General features: G+C 44.8%; 2 protein-coding genes across 3 annotated transcripts in view; both read left to right on the top strand.

Moving 5' to 3' along the window:
• Positions 1 to 11,961, top strand: part of eif2ak3 (eukaryotic translation initiation factor 2-alpha kinase 3) — a 28,861-nt gene extending 16,900 nt beyond the window's left edge. The window contains exons 3-18 of the mRNA XM_076146657.1: positions 886 to 1,080; positions 1,173 to 1,303; positions 1,724 to 1,985; positions 2,106 to 2,262; positions 2,395 to 2,520; positions 2,694 to 2,816; positions 3,024 to 3,253; positions 3,642 to 3,754; positions 5,163 to 5,285; positions 5,495 to 5,644; positions 5,926 to 6,478; positions 7,023 to 7,196; positions 7,348 to 7,521; positions 7,842 to 7,943; positions 8,734 to 8,796; positions 9,570 to 11,961. Of these exons, the coding sequence (XP_076002772.1) occupies positions 886 to 1,080; positions 1,173 to 1,303; positions 1,724 to 1,985; positions 2,106 to 2,262; positions 2,395 to 2,520; positions 2,694 to 2,816; positions 3,024 to 3,253; positions 3,642 to 3,754; positions 5,163 to 5,285; positions 5,495 to 5,644; positions 5,926 to 6,478; positions 7,023 to 7,196; positions 7,348 to 7,521; positions 7,842 to 7,943; positions 8,734 to 8,796; positions 9,570 to 9,758 (2,865 nt within the window). The 3' untranslated portion in view covers positions 9,759 to 11,961. The remainder of the gene's footprint in view (positions 1 to 885; positions 1,081 to 1,172; positions 1,304 to 1,723; positions 1,986 to 2,105; positions 2,263 to 2,394; positions 2,521 to 2,693; positions 2,817 to 3,023; positions 3,254 to 3,641; positions 3,755 to 5,162; positions 5,286 to 5,494; positions 5,645 to 5,925; positions 6,479 to 7,022; positions 7,197 to 7,347; positions 7,522 to 7,841; positions 7,944 to 8,733; positions 8,797 to 9,569) is intronic.
• Positions 11,962 to 12,996: 1,035 nt separating this feature from the next.
• Positions 12,997 to 16,524, top strand: part of atrn (attractin) — a 111,497-nt gene continuing 107,969 nt past the window's right edge. For both annotated transcript variants that reach the window (XM_076146640.1, XM_076146639.1), the window contains exon 1: positions 12,997 to 13,476. In XM_076146640.1, the coding sequence (XP_076002755.1) occupies positions 13,217 to 13,476 (260 nt within the window). In that variant the 5' untranslated portion in view covers positions 12,997 to 13,216. The remainder of the gene's footprint in view (positions 13,477 to 16,524) is intronic.

The raw sequence follows: 16,524 nt of genomic DNA, 5'->3' as shown, positions 1-16,524 counted from the left end.
ACACTTCTCCCTCCTGGCATGTTTTAAGCCACCATAAAATTACTATTATTCGCCGAACATGTCGGCTTAACCTGCCCCGGTCACACTTGCAGTGCTTCAGATGGGATCAGACACCAGAAGGTCTCTGGTTTTTGCCCCATCTTCATCTTACGCCGGCCTTGCCTGCTTCCAGTTTGCTAAGAGTTTTGTCTTTGATCACTAAAGAATCAACAACAAAAACAACGACCTTTCACTCCCTAATGAGCTGAACGACCTGGAGGTTAAATCTGGATCAAGCTCAGGTTTTTGCAATGATGTCATCCTCAACTCTTACATTATCCGTCAGTGCCCAGTTTCATCAAGATTCAGGTTAATTACTTAGGCTCTTGGTTGTGTAATGGTCCCAGGCCGGTGGATTGAGTCCAAGCGTGCGGGGGCCGTGTGGGCGGATGTGTGTCAGCTCATGTTGTCTGTGTGGGTGAGGTATTTTTTTATTTTTCTCTAACCGTTTCAGCGGTTGTCTGAGCTGAAAATGCTTTTTGGATGTTACGGCAGGAATGTAGATGAGCATCCGAGCTGTTGCATCAGACAGGAATGCTAAGAATCGAAAATGGTTGATTGGGCAAATAGTATTCAGGATACTTTGGAGGTCACATGTATTAATAATGAGCATAGAAAGAAATATTTTGAAACAAGGTCAAAATGAGTTCAGATTGTTTCATGGGCTGAGGCAGCAGACCAAACATGTTAGGGAAACGCTTCTGATAAGTTACTTCATATCAAAGACACTCACAAAGCACTGTGTTAGCTGTCTAAATCTAAATCTTAACTGTGTTATCACAACTAGTCTTGCAGATCAGCAGTGCACACAAATACTTAAAAAAAAACACCCATCTGTCCGTGCAGGTGTTTGGGGATAAAATGGTCATCCCATCGCTGGACGGTGCCTTGTTCCAGTGGAACCGGGACAGGGAGAGCATGGAGGCAGTGCCTTTCAGCGTGGAGTCCCTGCTGGACTCATCATACCGTATTGGAGACGACACAGTCCTGGTCGGAGGCAAATCCCTTACTACCTACGGTCTAGGGGCCTATAGTGGCAAGGTCAGTGACAATGAAGTAAACTTTTTATAGTACATTTAAAAAGTGGGTTCTCCACAGTCTCTTGTAATTTCCCTTCCTCTTCCTTGTCGCAGCTTCGGTACATTTGCTCGGCGGTGGGCTGCAGCCAGTGGGGGGAGGAAGAGTTGGAGGGTGAGGACGTGCTGCTGCTACAGAAGACCCAGAAGACCGTCCGAGCCGTCAGGCCCAGATCGGGGCTTGAAAAGTGAGTTTTGCACAGATAATCAATCACTGTCATTGTTGGTTAGTTCATCCGTTAAGAAGAGGTCTTGCATAGTCATTTAAAAAAAGATTAGACAAAATTGATTGACTTTTCCTGGATGGCTTCATAAGATCATCTCGTCAACTACTAGAAGATACTATTTCCACTGAACAAATTTGATAGTGGATATTAAGTATGAAATGTTGTCAAGTAAGAAATGAGACCAAATAAAACACAATTATCATCAACCACCCTCTTGTTTTAGTGGTAAAGTGTAATTCGGAAATTGTAGTGTTATAAGACATAAACAATTAATGAGAACAACAAACACGGTTGGGGTTTTGTTGTATTTTAATAATCAGTTAAGTACATATTGCAGTTGAAGTTGGTCTCTCAACAGTTTATCATCAATGTCAACCCTAGGTGGAACTTCAGTGTTGGAAACTTTGAGTTGAAACTTGTTCCTGAGACACAATCTGGAATGAACTTCCTGGAAGGAGAAGTGGCGAGCGGAGACACCTGGAGGGAGAGTCAGCGCATCATCAGCGAGGAACCAAAAGACGGCGAGAAGAAGGAGAACCAGCAGAACCAGAACCTGGACCTAGTTATTAAGGTGTCTGTGCCTGATTGGAAGGTCATGGCTTTCAGCACGAAGCCTGGAGGGCAGCTGGTCTGGGAGCATCAGGTGAGCTGTCACTGTTTTAATGTCTGTCAGTCTCCAGGTTTATGAGATTATATACAACACTTTAGGTTTCTACAGTATTTAAACTCATTTTTGGACTCCCGGTGTGTCTGTGTTGTGTAGTTCTGCACTCCCATCGCCTCCGCCTGGCTGGTGGGCGGCGGTAAAGTGACACCAATCAGTCTGTTTGACGACACTGGACAGACAGACATGGATGAGGAGGAGGATGACGACATCATGGAGGAGGCACGAGGAGCCACCCAGTCCAGTGTTTACCTGGGTAAATATTACACAAAGGTCAAGTTCTGCTTGACTAAATAATCCATCATATACTGAGGAAAAAGTCAAACCTTGACTGAGAACAGCTGCGCCAAGAAGTTTCGCCAATCTGATTCTTCCTTTGGTCCGTCAGGGATGTTCCAGGGACAGCTCTACCTCCAGTCCTCAGTGAGGATCGCCGAAAAGTTCCCCTCCAAAGCAATCGGATCGGAGAAGGATGTAATTCCACTCCCCACTGTCAAATGGAAGCCCCTAATCCGTAAGTCCACACATGCTTAGTTACACCCGGCGTAGCTTTTTTTTGGGGGGTGGCTGAACAGCGATTTAAGGCTTTCCACCCCTGTGACATATCACAAAGATTCTTCTTATTCCACCTGGCTTGATCCGTCTTCCAGCTAAGATCAAAGACCTCCTTTATCCTGTCTTGAACAGATTCACCGTCTCGGACTCCAGCCCTGGTCGGCTCTGATGAATTTGACAAGTGTCTAAATAATGACAAGTTCTCCCATGATGAATACAGCAATGGAGCCCTGTCCATCCTCCAGTATCCATACGGTAAGAGAAGAGTCACGTCCACGTCCACGTATTGCTTGCTGTGTAAGCTAACTACACCATGACTCCTGTTTTGTTTCATTCTGGGATTTTGTGAATAGTGGGTGTAAGTTTGTTAGATGTGAAGTAACATTATACAGTCATTTAATTCTCCTTCATATGCAGTTTCCCCAAACACCCCAGACTGATCTGTACCTCTGCTTCCTGTAGACAACGGCTACTACTTCCCCTACAGCAAGCATTACCGTGAGAAACGCGACAGTGCTATAAGCCTTATAAAGGGGGGCGGGGCCGGGGCTGAAGGTCGCAGGAGAAAGGACCCCGTTCTCCTTCTGCCCTGGTGGAAGGAGATCCTCGGCACCATCGTCTTCTGCATCGCCGCCACCACCTACATAGTCCGCAAGTTCTTCCACCCTCCGGCCCCCGTGATCTGCGTGCGGGTAAGATGACACCTGACAAATGAAGACTGTTTGTTATCATGAATAAACGATGCAAACCTTGGATTGCTTCTGCTCTCAGCGAAACATCTGAGAGAGAGAGGAGAGAGAGAGTCAGACAGAAGTGCACAAACTTCATTTTCAAACTGAGCAGGAGTCTCTCCTTAAAGCAATAAGTCATTGCTGATGATGACACCTTATTATTCAACATCATTGCATTTGCCTTGGTGCAATTTCCCTCCATGTCCTATGGCTGTGAGCAGTCTAGCTGTCTCTCAGTAAATTACCCAGCATGCCATACAAGTTTAACGTCTTTTTCATGAAGAAACGCAGACCTGTCACAGATCATTAAGCCTGACTGATATTTTATTCACTGCTCTGTCTTTTAAAGCAACGGAAGGAGTCTGAGACGCAGTGTCAGACCGACAGCAAGTTTGACCTTGAGGTTGTGGAATGCAAAGAGCCTGTTTCCATGGAAACCCGTTCAAGCGACTACGTGTCCAGGTACATCCACAAAGTACAACACGCCCTGTGTAAATTGTCTGCCTGATTCAAGAGAACTACACGACTACAGAACTGTGCAACTGCAACTAATGTTGCTCTCCTCACGTGCAAGTCTCACTCTTTCAAGGTGTAGCTACAGAACCAGCACTGTTACCATGGTGACCACTGGTCTTCCAGTCTGCCTGGATAGGACAAGTCAGAGAAGAGAGATATGAGCCAGAGTATTTCATGATTGGATATCCCAGCTGTTTGCTGTCAAATGAAAATGACCACGGCTCCCGCAGGCCCCGCCCTGCCCAGAAGCATCTGCCACAGGGTCACAGGATTACTTTACATCACTGTCAGCACTGTCTTGCTATTTTAGTCAGCCCAAATATGATAAATAGCCATAATGTATAGGCTGCCAAAACCGTCCCTGTCTGATCGATCCAATTCCCATGTTTACATTCATGAGCAGAATAATGTGGCTCGTCCCACTCAAAGACAAACAGCGATGTGATTATGCTGCATTTCCCCCTCATCACTTCTGCAGTCTCTAGTTTGGATCCGCCCAAAAAAAAAAAAAACTCATCACCCTGTCCTTCCTCTAAAAGTTGCCGTCACAATCCATGTATAATCTGCTTTGCTGTGCAGAAGTTTCCTCTTGTTGCAGCAGCTGAGGCGCTTATGAGTTGACGGTCATTAGGAAGCAGATGGAGATCAGGAATCAAGTCCTGAATCCGATGTGCCCACACATAGCCTAATAAGACAGCCCTCAATCCCCTAGAGGGGCAGAGCGGGATGCTTTGACAGGGTAGAGATGATATTAAATGGAATGTCGGGGAACGGGTTCTCAGGAGGCTCATCGATCAGAGCAGCTAAACCAAAAGATTTATCAGTTTGTCTCTATAGAATAGAAAGTCTGCATAAGCTGTTAAAGTCTCATTTTGGGATGTTTTTGACATGATTGCAATATGGCTTATAGCAATGCTGCTAAACAAGCTGTTACGATTTGTGAATTATTTGTTTCCAAATATTACTTTTCCAAACTTTAGGTGAAGTTGAGAATTCTTTAAAATGGACTAAACGCTTGCAAAGAATGGACATTTGCATTTTACATATTTAAAATCCTTTCTTTCATCTCCAAACTGTTTCTGCTGATTTCTGCTTTTATTACTGGCTTTGAGTTGATTTCCTGCCATTTCACAAGCCACGGTGAATGCTGACGGACATTTGGCCCCCTCGCAATAGACATTTTGGCGGCAAGAAGCTCCTTGATCATCTTCACACTGACTTCTTGGATCCCTACCAGTTTTTAGAAATGTCTTGTAATGGCAACACATTTGTCAGAGCTATCTATCTATCTCCCCTCTGCTGCCTGAGTGCTCTTGATTCCTCAGATGATGACAACCAAAGTGTATCTCTGCAGGTACCTGACTGACTTTGAGCCGGTGCAGTGCCTGGGCCGCGGGGGGTTCGGCGTTGTGTTTGAAGCCTTCAACAAAGTGGATGACTGTCATTACGCTATCAAAAGAATTCGCCTGCCCAACAGGTAAGAGCCAGTACTGGTCAGAACAGACACATAAATACCTTCACTTCCTCCTTTATCACCTTTTTCTTTAATTGAACTGCCAGAGAAGGACTTCCTTTTTAATTTTATGTGAAAATTAATTCTTTATAATCTAATAAATTGTGTCCAGACGCTCAAATTATGCAAAAGTTGGCAGCCAAAAAAGCCTAAAGTTCTTTATCCGTCTCCAGGGAAGTTGCCCGTGAGAAGGTGATGCGAGAGGTGAAGGCCCTGGCCAAGTTGGAGCACCCGGGGATCATCCGCTACTTCAACTCCTGGCAGGAGAGCCCCCCCGAGGGCTGGCAGGAGGAGATGGACCAGAGGTGGCTAAAAGATACCAGGTAAGCCACTGTTTTCAAACCAGGCCAGTGGGTGGAGTGATGGCGGAGAAATGCATCCCTCTACTCTGAGAGGATCTGGAAGGTGTGGCTCATTTCACACCCCGAGTAAGACGAATGCTTGAAATGCAAAGGGTTCAATCTTTTCACTCAGCCCTCATCCAAGTGATAAACTCTGTGAATGTCAACTGTGTGTAATGGCATCTAATGTGTGTGACCTGGTTAGCTTGTGACTGAAATATAAAGATGGAGAGTAAATGGTGGTATTTCTTCCTCTCCGTCAGTGCCACCGACTGGCCGATGAGCTTCCTTGACCACATGGAGGCGCTCTCAGTCAAAGTGCCGGTGTCCAGCTCGGCCTCGCCTGTGCGCGGGACCGGAGGAGATACCTTGGACACGTCTGTTGACGAGCGAGGCCTTCTCACCGGCAGCACAGGTGGGGCCGTGGGTTTCAGCATCGACGAAGGAGACCTGTCCTTCCACCCTATGCTGGGACAGGACAGCCTGATGTCGGAGCGGGACAGCCAGGCCGACCCCGAGGCCTCCGACACGCCACACTCCTTCGAGCTCTGCTCCCCGCGCGGCCCCAGCGACTGCACTTCCTCCTCCTTCGACATCGTGTTCGAGGACTCGGGCTGCGACCGCGACGCCGACGCAGACACAGACTCGGCCTCCAGCGCGGCCAGTCCCGGCACGCTAACCGAGAGGAACACCTCATCTTCTTCACACACCAGACAGCAGGAATCCATCCCGCCCTCCTCGTCCCCCCCTCGGCCGACCTCCCTCACCCTCGCTGTCCCTGCAACTCCACCCCAGCGCAGCCAGCCGTCTCCCAAGGTCAGTCAATCATTTAGTCACTCAGTTGTTTAATTAACAGACTTCAGTCCTGATTCGCCGAGTAAATGTAGTGTGGAGAGACTCATTTAGGAGTAATGATTAGGCTGTTGTGTTATCTCTCAGTGCTATACTGCAGGTCTTAACGTGTGTATACACTTCCTTCCTTCCTCTGGCACGGGCACACTTTCGATTTTAAATTTTCCTTGCCTATCTTATCTCGTACATACATACAAGATCCAAAACCTGAAGCCTCACCGGAGAACAGCACAGTACTGCCATGTTCTTCAAAAACTGTTTACACAACTGTTCAGGATTAATGTTAATACCTGTCGGTGTAGAAGTTTGTTTAGTCAGCCACAAAATATTTTCATTTTGTTCCTCATGACTTCATCTGCCATCTGGAGAAGCAGTGACACCTGCTGGCCAAAGAGTGTACCCATATGAAAGAGTTGACATTTCTATTATGTTCAGATAATGTGGGGCTTCATATGTTTTCCTCTCTGATGACTTAAATAAAGCATATTGACCTTTTCCGTGTGTCCAGGTGTACCTGTACATCCAGATGCAGCTCTGTCGGAAGGAGAACCTGAAAGACTGGATGGCTCAGCGCTGTCTGCCAGAGCAGAGAGAGCACAACCAGTGCCTGGACATTTTTCTGCAGATCGCAGAGGCTGTCGACTTCCTGCACAGCAAAGGGCTCATGCACAGAGATCTCAAGGTGAGCACACACACACACACACACACACAACCTAAGAAGTGAAACATGAGACGAGGACGTGGACAGGTATATCCTGTGGTAATCCCCTCTGACCTCCTGCGTTGGATGTTTGGAGCATGTTTAATAACCCCGTCACCATCTTCTCCTCCAGCCCTCCAACATCTTCTTCACCATGGACGACGTGGTGAAGGTGGGAGACTTTGGCCTGGTGACCGCCATGGACCAGGAGGAAGAGGAGGACGGGCTGAGTCCTCTCACGCCCATGCCGCTCCTTACTCGACACACCGGGCAGGTCGGCACTAAGCTCTACATGAGCCCAGAGCAGGTGAGGGGGAGCGTGTGGACAAAGGGCAGGAGACATTTCATGTAGACATGTTTTGGAAATGTGTATTTTTCAATCTTCGTGGTTATCCATAAAGTTATGAAAGAAAGTGAAAAGCATTCAAATAAGTCTCCATTTCTTGTTTTGAATGTTTGATTTGGTTCCAACTGGGAGATGTCCAATTACAAATTTCAAAACCAAACAATCTGGACATTTCTGAAGTCCAGATGCAAGCTAGAGTTTTCTACGGCTCGTCAATTTTGAAGTTATTATATTATTCATATGAATATTATTAATATTACATTTCCATTCTGTCCTGGCAGCTCTCTGGAAACTCCTACTCTCATAAAGTGGACATTTACTCGCTGGGTTTGATTCTGTTTGAGCTGCTGTATCCCTTCAGGACACAGATGGAGCGAGTGAGGGTGAGTCAACTGAAACATGGACACACTTGTGTTTGATGTCTTAATTGTGATATTTTTTTCCCTTCCCTCTTCTTTTTTATTCCTGCGGGTGTTTTTGTTCAGTAATAAATAACTAACTCTGCTTTCTGCATGATAAGCACTGTCATCTGAGACTCGTTATTTGTCCAATCTAATCTGAAAGTCTAATTAATAGTGAAGGCAAAAGGGTTAGGGTATGCAAAACATGAAGAATGAAATTGAAACATAATTGGCTTGGATGACGATTCACTACACAAAAACAAGAGCATGAAAGGGAACATTTTTAGAATGATTACAGCCAAGAGTAAGACTCCAAAATCACCAATCAGGTTGTTTTAAAGTCTGAGAATCTGACCTTAATCTATACATGAATCACACAGAGGTATAAAAATAGATATATCCTACAAATCCATTCTAAAACGGATAGGTATGGATATAAAGATGGTTCAAATTGAAATGACACAATCTAATTTTTGGCTTTGTTAATAATCCTCTTGATGCATTTATAATGAGGGGCTTAATCTGTCTGTCTGCTCATTTATCAATTTCAACATTATGTTTTGCCAACATAATGATTATTGTCATTAATAATCATTATTGTCATATTTAATGGTAGTGTTTCTTTGACAACACACACACACACACACACACACACACACACAGTTGTTTTCTCCTGCAGCGATTGGCCCAGGATGCCTTTGTCTCCGTAACAAAGGAGCTGATTATGTCTTGGCGTTCTCCTCCTGAAAGGTGTTTACATCCTCTCTTCCAGACGCTGACTGAGGTGAGAGCGCTGCAGTTCCCTGAGGTCTTCTCCAAGAACAACATGCAGGAGGTGAGTGGCTTTATGCTGCCACCTAGTGGCCGAAGGCCGAAAGTGCAGCTGAACCGAGAAGCATAACAGTTGTTTACGCTCCACAACAAGCAAAGGCACATGAACGAAATGGGTCACTGCCAGAGCATGAAGGGTTAAGTCAAATATGTCTCAGCTTTAAATCACTTGTTTTGAGTAACATTATCCAGTCAATGAGGCAACTCTAATCCAATTACTTTGTGATATTTGGATTACGGTGTTGCTAAAATCTGAATTTTACGCTCCTATGAAATTATACTTGCAGTTTAAAATAATTTTTTAAATGTCTTAAGTGAATAACATGAGCAACATCATTAACTTCGACAGTAGTTTAATATTAATAATAATATCTTAACCCCATTACTTGACATACACCTGTTTTAATCACGTCTCTTGACTGTTCTGTGTGCCTGGTGTCACTTCATTTGCATTGCTCTGTTTACTACTTTACTCTGTAATTAGATTAGCATAATCCCGTGGCCTAATCTGTGATTCTCCAACACTGGGAATAGCCTTCACCCTGTTATTCATGCAGTGTGTGCCTATATCCACTGGGTTAAACTCAGATAGTGTACCCAGCATCAAATGTTTGTGTGTGTATTTGTGTGATGTGTCATGTTAAATAATACTTTTAATTTCTATATTATGATCTGAAGTGAAACCAATCACTTAATTTCATTGTTAAAAGTCATTCCTGTAACACGACATCAGGGTAACGTTTCCCTCTTCCCCTTCTCTTCTGTGTGTGTGTGTAGCTGAGTATGGTGTGCAGCATGCTGTCACATTGTCCCAGTGAGCGTCCCGAGGCCGCCGAGATCACAGGGACTCCTCTCTTCCAGGAGCTGGAGCTGGAGCTGCCTTGCCGACTGGCCGTTAGGCAACGCTCCCGCACCTACAGCGCCTCATCCATGGGCCGACCCTCACGCCAAATGTCAGCTACGTGAAGATCCCGCGACAGAACCACCCCTCCCCCGACCAACAATCCCATGATGTCGCCGTCGTCCCCACGCTGGTCCACTGCCCAAGACAAACATGTCCGTGCCCTCACACAGTCACTGCCTCAGTCAGACTCACTTTAAAAGCTAATAAGTATGACGCATGCTCACAAACTTGTTTCCGAGACAAAAGTGTACCGTTACATATTCACACACCACCATGCTGGCCAGATACAATGTTTTAGTCACAATTTCGCGTGATAGAATATTTTAAAAGATGCCGTAATATTGTAATGCTCTCCCGAATTTTGCTCAAATGTTACATAGAAGTAATTCTTAGTGTTTATGTTAAGAAGATCAGAGTATCAGATGGTTGGTGAACGCTGTCATCCACGGGGAAGATGACGACTTTTGAAATGGCTCAACTTTCTCTTCACTCCTGGCAGACGCACACACACACACCCACAAACACATACACAGACATGTCCGTTACGCTGAGATAACTGACAGAAATACAATCCCTTCATCTATTTGATTCAGTTGTGATCCCATCATGCTGCTTGCTCCTGTCATTCAGCCAGTGTTCACTCACTCACGCAACACCTCAGGTATCAAACCAAGAGGACACTCCAAAGGGGCCTTTGATGCTTGATCATCCTCTTTTACTAGTGACCAGTACTAATCACTAGTACAAGCACTAACTGGTGTTCTTACACCTAATATGCCTGATTTGGGAGACCAAAAAGACCATCTGATATTCCTATGTGTTCTTTTAAAGGAAGAAGGAGACGTAAGAGTTCCTGGTAACATTTCATCAGATATGATTTGCCTTTAGAGTGGGGACTGTACTCCCCCCTGAATGAATGCTGAGCTGCTGGCTCAGGTCTTTTTTGCATGTACTTGATAGGAAAGCCAAGAGGTGAGTGTGTTTACTACTTAAAAGCCAGTACCTGGATGCAGTTTTTTTAACGTGTAAATTTACACACTGACTCTGAGGTGCACAATCATTTTCCAGCACCTCCCTGTGCTTTCTGTAAATAACTGAAAGAAAAAAACAACCTTTGTTTATATCACTTTTTCTTTAACTCAGAAGCTTGATCAAACCTGTACATACTGTAAGGCGCCATTGCTTTGTAAATGGCTTTGTCACAAGGCTGCTGTATGATGAACTGATGAACTGATGCAGAGGAACAAAGAGGAGAAGATCGCTGTCAGTTATGAACAGCTGAATGTTGCAGTAAGGGAATTCTTACCGGAGGTTTGCAAATCTCCCCCAATGCAAGAAAGTCTGCATTTAGGTGAACTTGATTTGTCCCCAGTAAATCTGGGTAAAGGGGACTTGGACCTGACGGTCATGTGATCTACATAGCATTGTTTTATCTCCTCTGAGTCTTTAGGGAGAGTCACATGACCTGTTTGTATCAAAACACACAGCAACTGCTAATTGTAAAATGCATTGAATGATTGTACTTTTCTAAGGTTCTTTTTTTCTTTGATAAGAGCAGTCTTGAATCTTGCTGCAGGGGTTTTTTCAGGATGTTTTTCTTTGTCTGTTGCAGGAATTGAACTTGACATTTGTTCGTTCCATCTGTACACTGTCAATGAATTATGGCTGTGAAATGATCGATCCTCTTTTCAGAGGCAAAAACTGTATGACAATGGTGAAGTTGAAAACAAAATTTGAAAAATCATGCAGAAAATTTTGTTTTTAGGAAAGTGAAGGTGAAGCCTCCTCTGTGAATCATGTTCAGCAGGAAAGGAAGACATTTTCAGAGATCTGAAATTCCAGTCAGTAGGAAAGTCATCTTAACTGAACACAGCATTATGGATAATGGTGTATTATCTGTTTAAGATTCTAGGGGTCTTGTATCACAACAAGAAAATGTGATTATTGTTTCTTCATGCATTGTTGACTTGTGGTGTCACCACTCCCTCTGCCTGGGTAGATTTCCTGAGGATAGTTCAATTGGAAACACTCCCCCCCCCCCCCCTAAGTCTCTGACACCTCTCCTCGGACATCTGTGTGTTTGTGCACAATCACATTCTCTGATCCTGTTGAACTGTAAATATGTTTATTTGTTTTATTTATGTTTAATGCCGTGATCAATCCATTTTGGGTTGGTGTTATTATGAATGCGCTTCATGCAATGGAGCGCGTTGGAATACGATGACTTCTTACAAGTCTAAATTTAATAAACTGTTCTATACCGTTTGTACAGTTTGGTGTCCTTGTTGTGTAGTCTGTGGGTGAGTGTGGGATTACTGGAGACCGCAGTCACATCCTAATAATGTCACACAAAGAACACAAGATTGGGGGACCATACGATCAAATGCATTTGCTGGGAAATCAATACTGAAATAACTGCACACACAACAACAAACGGGTAATGCAAGTGCAAACTATAATTGGAATTATTCCTTATAAAAAAGGTGATAATCTTTCTAAAACATCAAAACTGGAATCATCATCAGGCATCACAAGAGCAGGAACACATTGATCAGTATGTCACATTTCTGTTCAATCAATTCCTGACAGGCTTTAGAAGAAGATGAAGCTGAAGAGCTTTATGCCTGGACAGTAAATACAGACACTAGTTTGTCTTATAACAATGAATAAAAATAGAAATATTTACTCGTCTAGTTTTATTTGTAAAGCATTGTTCTTTGTGTAGTGTTCTATATCGATCCAAATTAGGCATAAATGCAATTATTAAATAAAACGTTGATATTCACTTTTTCAACTGTGTTCGAAGTTAAATATATTATATATATATATATATATATATATATACCATGTTATATTGCGTGAAAGATTCAGAGTAAAGCCTTTTTTCAGACTTTATTTACAAAACTAATTGAGCCACAGAATGACTATATTTCCCTCAATGTTTTTTGCCTAATATTGTGACTTTGCCTACTATTATGATTTTTTTATGTATATATTATGTATTTGTTATTATTATGATTATTTATTATAACATTCGTTTACTATCTTTACTTGCCAAACACATTTCTTATATTAACATTATTTCCACAATTTAATGAACCTTTTTTTGATAAAAAAAAACCCGCATTAAGATTTAGAAGTCTTTTTATAATGTATTTTTATTTTTTTATTTGTAGTAATAATAAACAGGAACATTAGCGCATCCAGCGTCCACAGAAGGTGTAAATTCAGGTTTGAGTCGTCCGCGCGCCGTCTATCCGCCGTTGCGCAATTCCGCTGTCATACGTCACTTCCTGATGTCAATATGCGGCTCGGTGCGGCGCTGGGAAACGGTACCACCGGGAAGATGTAAACCTGTGACCCGCTCGGACCCGCACCAGCAGCACGCAGCGCGCTTCTCCCGCTGAAACAAGCACTCTGACGCCGAAGCACGGAGCCACGCCAGCGGACAGCCTGTCGGGGACGCTCTCCTCCGAAGCGGCGTAGCGACTGGCTCGAAGCAGCCATCTTTTGTGAGAGAATGGACGGGGCGACGCGGCGGGCCTGCTCGGGCTCTGGACGGAGCCGGAGCTGGAGCCGCGGCGTGACGGAGCTTAGACCCCGCTGCCCGATGCTCCTCCTCGCGCTCGTCGGGCTCCTCTGCGGGCTTCCCGGTTACGCCGAGGCGAAGGAATGCGACAAACCGTGCATGAACGGCCAATGCAACAACGCTACTGGCAACTGTGTGTGCTTCCCCGGCTGGGTTGGGGACCAATGCCAGCACTGCGGAGGGCGATTCAGGTACGGACACATTAACACGCTTCCATCACGGAGATTAGCTCTGGATTTAGTGTCTGTTTTGCTGCTTTGGTGCCAAATCTTTGTTCATATCGAGTTCAGATTGTAAGTCAAGAGCATTACAAACAACCTGAGGCGTAAAAACCAGACCAGACTACTGCTGCTGCTTACAATCCACAAGGCCAAAGCTGTGAAATGTATTGCTGAGGAAGAGATGTTGGAGCTCCAGGTGGCTTTGGAGGTTTCCAAGGATGATGCTAAATTGCCTTTTGTTTTCACGAGTGTCATCACCTGTTCATGAGCAAACCAGTCAGGTACACACTTCAATGTTTATCTTTGCAGTAAGACCTGTCAGCAGCAGGATGGGATGTGATCTATTCCACACACCCCCTCCCACCCCACCTGTCACCCGGATGCTTTGCTTCCATAGATCCAGTTCAGGTGTAGTCATTGCTTTTGGACACACAGTGATCTCTGGGTTTTGATTTTGAGAAAAGGATAATGTTCCCCTCTGCTGACAACATTAGGAGGTGTGAGTTGCCTGAGATCCCAGCAGGGTGCGTGGCTGAATGGACGCTCCAAACGGTTTGGTGTTCTGACTCAGTTGCATGTCACACAAGCTCCACAGTGGCTCAGAAACGCAGAGCGGGGCGGTCTGCTTCTGAACCACAACGTCTGGATAACTGTGCGGAACTGCAGCTCGGGTTCCAACTGAGAGAGTTTTGCATGCAGCTATGCAGAAAGCAGAGCGTGTTATAGGTCAGATTCTCGGGATCATCTCAGAGGTAGAACTTGACCACTGGATAAATATTAACATTCTCCACTTTCACACACTCTGCTTACCGCTCACACCCGTGCCAGTTCTGTGTCGGTGTCGGCGCTCGCCCTGATTTAGCGAGGGATAGTGACACTGCATGCTGTGTAATTGCAAATGCGATCGAAAGGTGCCAAGGATCTATTGATGAGAATATTCTGATAGCCAGGGCTGCATATCTGCTTCTCTGTGCTCATTAAGCTGTCACTTCAGATTACAGCTCTCTGTCTCACTGATGTCCTTGTGAGGAAAATTGTCCCTGCAACACTTGACGACAGTTTCATTACGATAGAAATCAATGACGATCACTCCCGCTGGTCACTTCACACCGGGTCGCACTCCTGTTTTTGTCCTCTCTGAGTTACCGTGAAGCAAAAAAGCCTATGCTCCTCTTCTTCGGATTTTGCCTTACCCGACAACTTTTCCTAGATTTGGACAAATTTGAGCCTAACAGAGTTACCTAATATCTCTGTTGTCCCTTGATAATGCTGAGCTAGTGTGTCTATAGAGCTGAAATGTGTCCACCACGGCACACCTCATGTCCATGTCTCATTCATAAGCAAGCCAGGGAATGCTTTATCCTGCTTTAAGCCTCCTCACTCTCATAAATTCTCGCACAAAGTGCAGCACATTAAGGATCAGTTGTGGTTGAGAGGAAGAGGAAGTCAGAACTATTCACAGTCCCTTCGACACACATTAACACCGCCAATTACTGACCTTATCTAAAAAGTTAAAATGGAGGCGGCGCGGCTGCTCGGCCTCTAATGTCTCAGAATGGCAGGGTTGAGTGCCGTCTGGATGAAATGGCTCGTCTACCGTGTGGGGAGAAGAAAAAAAAAAAAGAAATCCCCGAGCCTGTCGCACGCGAGTGTCCGCTGAAACCGTCTGTCACAGTAGGAACACCATCGCCAGCCAACAGCTGCACGGCTGGTATGTTTTGTTTGTGGCTGGTGCGTTTGTCTCCTCTGCCAGACACTTAAGGAAGCAGCAGACCAACCATTATTGTCTTTTTTTTCTTCTCTGAAAGCTTCTTCTTCGTCTGTCAGTGCTGTCAGGGAAGCCGTGGTGCTCGCTGTCTGATGGACCGGTGAGCTCCGGCTCTTACAAGGGTTTGTTATGCATATACAACGTCTGCTCCCGTACATACTAAACAATGCCGGTGTCTGAGCTGACTGTTGGTGTGTATGTCTTGTGCGTTTGGTTTGAAAGCTCTGGAACCTTCAGATGATCACAACTTTGATCATCTCCTTGTAAAACCCAGGGACTGCACACTGAACTGTCACGTGTCAATGTGCTGAAAGTTACACTCCAGATTTGACACGTTTGGGCGTCATAACGCCCCGAACTGGACCACCGATAGTTGGTCTGCAGTAGGATGGACTCTCATAGAACCAAAGACCATGTCCACGTGCTCTACATGCAGTTATACGTTTAGTTCGATACTTAAATGTCCCAGAAAGTGAATTCCCTATGACATTTCACCGTTAATTGTGTATGTTTCTTCATGGCTTGTTAATTCCTGGTCCAGTTGGCCGCCACGTTGCCCCACAACGTGAAGCAGCTGTGGTAATGTGGTGCAAATATTCGTGTAGGAGCAAATAGAACATTGATTTTACAAGTTGCGTTATTGTCATCACTGCTGCATGAATTACTGCTACTTGGGAAAGCCGGAAGACGTGTGATGCTTTTACATTTACAGTGCATTATTTCTAATCTTGGCTCTGCTGAAGATATAGAACAGGCTTCCAACACGGGCCCATTCAAAGGCATCCGGTTCTGTTCTGTTCAGCAAGTATCACCAAAAATACGACGACAACAATGTAGTCTAGATGCAATTTCTCCTGGAAATCATCAGAGTCTGTAAAATCAGCTGGTTAGGTTGTGATGAAACCTATAATAGTGTGAGGAGCTGGAGTATTCTGCAACTGGAGTAATTACAGTAATCGTGTAGCGGCCAGACGCTCCAAAATGCAGTGCTTTGCCCGTGAAACACCTGACTATGAATATGCTGTAGATGGGATTTAAGGCCGTGTGGGGTGTCTGGCTCACGTGTGTTTAAATGTGCGGCGTAACAAGAACACTACAGAGTGCAATTGGAAGCCTTACGTACGGAGGTAAAGTTAGTTTTACACTCAACGCTCATCAGAAACTTTGCTTTGTAGCGAGCTGTTCTTGTCTTGATGTCCTGTAGCCACACCTGCTTGGTTTTTGGCTGCTATTTGATGGTTCTAACTGAA

This window comes from Genypterus blacodes, unplaced genomic scaffold (assembly GCF_046128005.1).
Source record: "Genypterus blacodes isolate CSIRO-AG114 ecotype Tasmania unplaced genomic scaffold, CSIRO-AGI_Gbla_v1 ptg000033l_1, whole genome shotgun sequence".
NCBI classification, from domain to species: Eukaryota; Metazoa; Chordata; class Actinopteri; order Ophidiiformes; family Ophidiidae; genus Genypterus; species Genypterus blacodes.
This window is presented reverse-complemented; position numbering and strand designations above follow the sequence as displayed.